Consider the following 6,749-nt stretch of genomic DNA (forward strand, 5'->3'; position numbering starts at 1 on the left):
GCTGTGTGGGCTGGCTCAGAGCAGGAAACAGCAGATTCCCCTCAAAGACGAAGCAAACTGTTGGAATATTTCCGTTAAAACAGACAGACCCGTGTTGAGACAAACAGGAGTTTCTCTGCTGTGGATAGTGATTTATTTTGGTCTAAACTTACAATGGATCCCAATGGAAAAGCTGGGAAACATGGTGAGTTTGAAAAAAAAAGCATCATTAAGCCACGGTCTGTTAAAATAGTATATTTTTAATCAATGATTTTAAGTGCAGATTCTGTATTTGTTAAGTTAAAAGAAAAATAGTTCCTTGTATTTGTTGTCCCCATCATTATTGAAAGAAATGACTGGTTTCAATTCAATTCAATTTTCAGTGCCCTGAAATTGAAGAATCTATGCTTTTCTGAGATTCATTTTCTGCTTCTTCTCCATTCCATATCTTTCCAAAGCAACCTTTTTGTTAGAATATGCGAGTGAAAATAATTTTAGTAAAGTTTGTAAATATGTTACAAATCATTGTAAAAATGGAGAAACAGTATTAATCCTGTAGGTACACTGAGCTTGTGTAAGACATTAAAAGCAAACTTACGTATATAAGGCCACCAGGGGGCCTCAAAAATAAAACATCTGTATTACTCAAAGGATAAGAGCAGTTGTTTGAATATGTTCCTAATTTGCTTAGTCTGTATTATCCAAGCTCCAAAAACTAAAACAGGTTTTATAAAACTTCTCTTAAAATAATAATAATTACTATGTATATAAATCAGATGGCTTGACTTAACATATTTAAGGTTGATTTTTTTTTCATAAACTCTGTTATTGTATGATATATAAATGCGGATATATATCAGCATAACTTATTTATATTGAAGAATAATGTTCAGAGTTTGTGTTATTTAATCCACAGAAGTCGTCCCAAATCAAATTAACTTCAAGAATCTCACAAATTTATCCTTTTTAGTATTTTGGATATTTTTCTAAAAAAAATTATTCTCACACTAAACAAATAAAAGCGATTTATAAGGTAAACCAAAGAGATTTGAATTCTAGACCCAAAGATGCAGTCCTGGGACTGATGGGACCATTTGAATACATTTTTAGCCTTATAAAATGCAACAGTATAAAATTATATTTAAACCTAAAACACATTAGTAGCTATAAATCTATGGATATGATCTTAAAAACCTTACTTATATAAGTATAACAGTTATAACTGCTTTTCAAGTTGATTATATCATTGTAGACACCTTTGGTGTATTAAGAATTATATGATAGCCTATTGTCTGATCATTAACTCAATTACGCAGAACACAATGTGGAAAGAAAATTTCTGTGTAGCAGCTTGCATCTGTTGTGTTTTGTAATTGTGGAGGTACTATGGTCAAGATTTAGTTGATGTTGAGCTTTTAGGCTTCATACATTAGTCATGTTTGTCCTTTATTTTCCTTAATTCAGTTATATCTTACTTTACGCAACAAAATAAAACGCACTAAATTGAAAATGACTTACAAATTTGACTCTTCTAAATCTCAATTAGGACAGTGTCTGAATAATGACATGTCTCCTGCATATGGTACAGTTGTGCTTAAAAGGTTACATACCCTTCAATTAATGACAGAAAAAAATCAAGTGTGAGTAAAATAAATCGAAATGAACAAAACTAATAACAAATAAAAATATGAATAAAAAGGAGCTTTGTTAGCAACACAGGGAGCAATTAGATCCCTGATAAAAGATGGAGTTGTGTTATTTAGGGCTTATTATCAGAGGGAGGTTTAAACTCTTTTCTGGATTTAGCAGGAAGCAAATCATGAGAAGCTGAAATTGAAGAAATATGATCTTTTTAATTTTCTTTATAACTCTGGCAGCAGGATCAGCTGAAAGCTTTTAACAACAGTAAATGGACTGAGTTACAATAGTCCAGCCTTAAAGTAACAAATGCATTGACTAGTTTCTCAGCATCACCCCAGAACAAGATATTTCCATCCATCCACCCATCCATTTTCCCTCACACTTTATCACTGCTGGGGTCGCGTGGGGTGCTGGTGCCAATCTCCACCTGTCAATGGGTGAGAGGAGGGTTACAGCCTGGACAGGTCATCAGGACAGGCCTGTTAGGTTTATTGGTTTGGACTGTGAGAGGAGGTGGGAGTACCAGGAGAGAATCCACACATGCACAGGGAGAACATGCAAACTCCATGCAGAAAGACCCAGGGCTGGGAATCGAACCAGGAACCTTCATGCTACAAGGCAGCAGTCCTACCCACTGCCTCACTGTTATTTCCATTTCCTGATTTTACCCACATCACAATCCCATTGTAATAACAATACTATATTTATTTAATAAATAATTGAAAAGATATAATTGAAAGACCATCAAAGCTTGTATTCATGTATTCGTATTATATTTTTGTTGACTTATATGCTTTCTTGGAAAAAGTACATAGGACAACATCATCACAAACCAAACTAAAATACATGTTAGGTTAGACCCACAAGGTGGCGCCATTCTAAATCTACATGGGGGAATGTGATTAAAAAAACATTTATGCTGTCTATGGCTTGATTTTGTCAACGTTTTGAGAGGAAAGAAAAAATTACACTCACCTTATTTTATTAAAATTATTTTAAGGGTTTTGATTTATCTATGGAGGAAATCTCTGATGTAAAGAAAATAAAAACACTTCCTAGAGAGTAGAAGTTAAGAAAGAACCAGCCCTCTTGCTTTCAGAGGTGTAGAGTCAAATGTCTCTTTAGGAATTAAAAATAAATAAATAAATATATATTTTTTTCATCACTTTAAAAAAACAAACATTCCCCAGTTATATGACTATCATAACATGGCAATACACGCACAGACCCGCCCCCGCGAGAAAACAGGGGGAAAAAAAAAAAACTTTGGCTCCTTGCTTCTTCACACCGAGTGGCCTTTCACTCCACGATGTCTTGCTTCTGTTCACGCCCGATCAGGACGGAACTGGAGAAGCATTTGTCTCGGGAGAACTTGAAAAAAGTAGAGCAGGAAAATGGGAAACGCCTGGGTAAGTGCGCTTTTATTAAAGATCCATCTGACGCAACAAAGCGCAGACTGCGCCGCGCGCTGCTGAAAACATAAACACAACCCGATCCCACTCTAAAGCTGAGTTTGAAGAACTTGGATTGTCTATTTTGTTCTTATCAGTAACCAACTGTGACCACATCTGAGTTTGTTATGTTGACCTAACGCACATGTATGCAAATTGCCTTCATTGCCTGGAGCGGTGCATTTTTGCCTCTCATAGCAGACCAACCTACACATGACATAGGCTACTGCTGCTGTCTCAGTTTAGTGTCCCAATCCTATGTGTTGTTGCCATTACCTCCACCTTACTTTTTTTCAACTTACATAGATGTTTGACGACTTTAAATCTAATGTAAACTGCCAATCTTTAGTGTCTGTCCCTGTTTACATAGAAACAAGACATTTTTCTTCCTCAGAAAAACACTTCTAAAGAGTTAAAGGCTTTTAATTGCCAGTGCCAAAAAGAGGAAAACAAAACAATCCAACATGAATCTAAAAAAAGAAAATAAAGGAATGAAAGATTACACTTATATATCCTGCATGCTGCTGTGGCTGTTTTTATCTCTGTGCATTCAGAGCTGACTGCAGATAGTACAGTACAAGGTGTTAACTAGAATTGGATTTGGGATTCTCTTCCTGTTGAAAACATCATCACCAAAGTGATTTAATATGCACTTAATATTTGGTGGGATCTTGGAAAGAAGTTTAACTGGTTGAACCTTAAAGCATTTATGAATAGCTGATAGGTATTGGTATTTGTTGAGATTTATGTGTGAAGAAATGGAGCTGAAGCACAAATAAAAGAATAAAGTTCTGGCTTATGAAGGCAACAATAGGTAAAATTATAAAGTCTTGCATCGTCGTCATCGTGTTATGAATTTGCTAACATCTTTGGCAAAACAGAGGGAAACAAAATCAGTTCAAAGGATGATTAAATGCTACATTTTGACTACTATACACTGTAATTACTATAATATATACTTAAAAAATAACTTTGATTGCCCACATGGGCAACTTTTAAATTACAGATTTTTTAAATTACAGTTTTTTTATTACATTTATGTCAAGAATTTGACTAGGACATTCTAATGCATTAATGTGGTTTAAAGGTGAACGCTGTTTTTTTTTACATTGGGCCCTTGATTTTACATTATTACATCATGTTCTACTCACCCATATTTTGTGTCATTTGGAGCTGTTCTGAAGATATTCCGTTTTCCTATGGGCAACGACTTGAAGGCACAAACTAAACTGTTCACAATTTATTCTTTATGGTACGCCAGCATTCATAACATGTAGGCGAATCACTGTCCCCCAGACGGTTATATTTTTTATATTTATATGTTTTAAAAACAAAGCGCCGTGTGTATGACGTCATCAGCGCGCGCCGGCTACCATTTATTCATCCTGTCCGCTGAACTGCAGCTAGTTTTACTCACATGCCTGGAAGATATCTAGTGCTTCTACCACAGATGATCTCGCTCTCCAAATGGAATTGAACGATTCAGGTTAGCTAGCCGAATGAATAGAAGGAGTAGAGCGTAGCTGCCTGTGGCCCGGGCTGCCTGTTACAACTCCAGTCCGGCGAGCGGATGATGTCATACACACTCCGCATTGTTTTTAAAACATATAAATATGAAAAATATAACCCCGGATGTCTGGGGGACAGTGATTTGCCTACATGTTAGGAATGCTGCCGTACCATAAAGAGTAAATTATGAACAGTTAAGTTTGTGCCTTCAACTCATTGCCCATAGGAAGACGTTACTTGAATATAACCTAACAGAATATCTTCAGAACAGCACCAAATGACACAAAACTCATATGGGTGAGTAGAACATGATGTAATAACGTAAAATCAAGGGCCCAATGTAAAACAAAAAACGGCGTTCCCCTTTAAGTTCACCCCTTCTCTAGAAATTATCACTGTAAATGAGGGGTTTTGCTGCTTGAGACCCCCAGCAACAATCACAAGATTCCTATGCATTTTGCTAGCTTTTATTATTTTGACTTTCTTCCTACATAGCTCATAGAATAAAAGCAATTGGAACTTATGTTTCCTTTTTTTTATCAGCTGCTTTTGCTTCTTGCCACTCAAAGTTTGGAAAAATGTCTTTTTCCTGTCAACATATTTTCCTAGTTGAGCTGTGGATCCCTGCAACTCATCCAGTAAAAACAGTTGCTTGCACTGGAAATTAATTTTGGGATAGCAGAGTAAAATGGCTGATGAGGGCTTGTTACATTTTTCAAATCTTTATTATAAAAAGGTTTAAAACCCATACTTCTTCCACTTCACAATTATACACAGACCTATATTGCTGTATTAAAGGTTTGATGTTTTACCAAAGCACAACGATGATTACTTTTTTAAGGTGTTGTTGGTAAATAGCTCTTGTAATAAACATGCTTATGCTGGTCTTGACCAAGTTCAAAAGTAAAAATCAAGAGCGTGTGATTATTTCTCAGGAAATGATTAGAAATCAGCCATCTGTTCTCCAAAGCGTCTTGCCCTAACTTGCCTCACACGGTTTAAACAGTGAACTGGATCTATCAGGCTCTCCATTTGAAACTGATTACTCAGCTTTAACAAAAAAAAAAGAAAATGCATATGACTTGTAGTGTTTTCCTTGAATTCTGGATCTTTTGTTGCTTTCCTAGAATAATAAAACAAGCTCCTCCACGTCGCTGTCATCTGTAAACTAAAAGAAAGCCATGCCCAGGGGCGGATATGTTGAAACCAAGTTCTTTATGCTTCCAGAGAAATCAGAGACTAATATATCCCCTCTAAGTGCCTGTGGTAAAACTTGTGGGACAAGGCCTGTCATGAAATGTTTTCTGATAAAGTTCCCACTTATATAGAGTGTTTTCTACTTCAATGCTGGGGTCTCATTAGCTAGCCGTACAATTTCCCATTCTATGCTGTAGAAACATTGTTAAAAATTTATTGTTTTAAGTTCCCTTGCAGATCGAAGGCCCAACCATAAAAAAGCTTAGAAAGCTTTTCCCAGTGTTATCATGGTTTCATGCAACGCCTCTGGCTCTTGCTCACTGTCTTAAGGCTTATTCTGATACATGTTACCAAATGTATTGCATCAAATTGTTATAGCTCAGAAGAGACCCACATTGTGTGATAGAAAGCAAAAAAAAAAAGACATTAAAATATCAGCATGAAATTTTGACTAGCTAATGTGCTCTTAGAAATTTTTATGTAAAGTTTCTAAACAGATTAAGTTTAAGGTGGTAATTTCACAGAATGATTCACAAAGCCTCACAGTTAAAAACATCTCAGCTATCAAATTACAGCTATGAACAACTTTTCTGGTTGTCATATTGTTATAGAGTGGAAGAAAAACAACAAAGTGGGCAGCTAAAACTAAATCTCTACTTGTTCCTGTTTTAAAACAAGCTTGCTTTAGGGTGGGATCACAGCTATCTGCCACAGGAAGTTTGGAAAACAAGCAGTTTGAAACTCCTATGAGCTACCGCCTTAACATTCTGTAACGTATAATTTTTGATACTGTATAAAAGAGGTCACTTATGCTGAGTTACTGTACAATGTGCTTAAATTGCATCTAGTGCATGCTTGACGTGCTTAGTGTAAATACTAATTTCATGTTATCCACAGTGAGTTATTTACTTAAAGGAATAGTACACCCAAAACATGATTAGCCTTCATTTTCTACTCACCCCCATGCTGAAC

General features: G+C 35.9%; 1 protein-coding gene across 2 annotated transcripts in view; it reads left to right on the forward strand.

The window, feature by feature from the left end:
- Positions 1–6,749, forward strand: part of LOC107104800 (1-phosphatidylinositol 4,5-bisphosphate phosphodiesterase delta-1-like) — a 26,548-nt gene continuing 19,799 nt past the window's right edge. The window contains exon 1 of one of the 2 annotated variants that reach the window (XM_015404898.1): positions 1–184. In XM_015404898.1, the coding sequence (XP_015260384.1) occupies positions 154–184 (31 nt within the window). In that variant the 5' untranslated portion in view covers positions 1–153. Of the gene's footprint in view, positions 185–2,883; positions 3,030–6,749 lie in introns of those variants that run through there. The other variant, XM_015404897.1, reaches the window with a different exon arrangement.

This window comes from Cyprinodon variegatus, unplaced genomic scaffold (assembly GCF_000732505.1).
Source record: "Cyprinodon variegatus isolate N-32 unplaced genomic scaffold, C_variegatus-1.0 Scaffold1889, whole genome shotgun sequence".
Taxonomy (NCBI): Eukaryota; Metazoa; Chordata; class Actinopteri; order Cyprinodontiformes; family Cyprinodontidae; genus Cyprinodon; species Cyprinodon variegatus.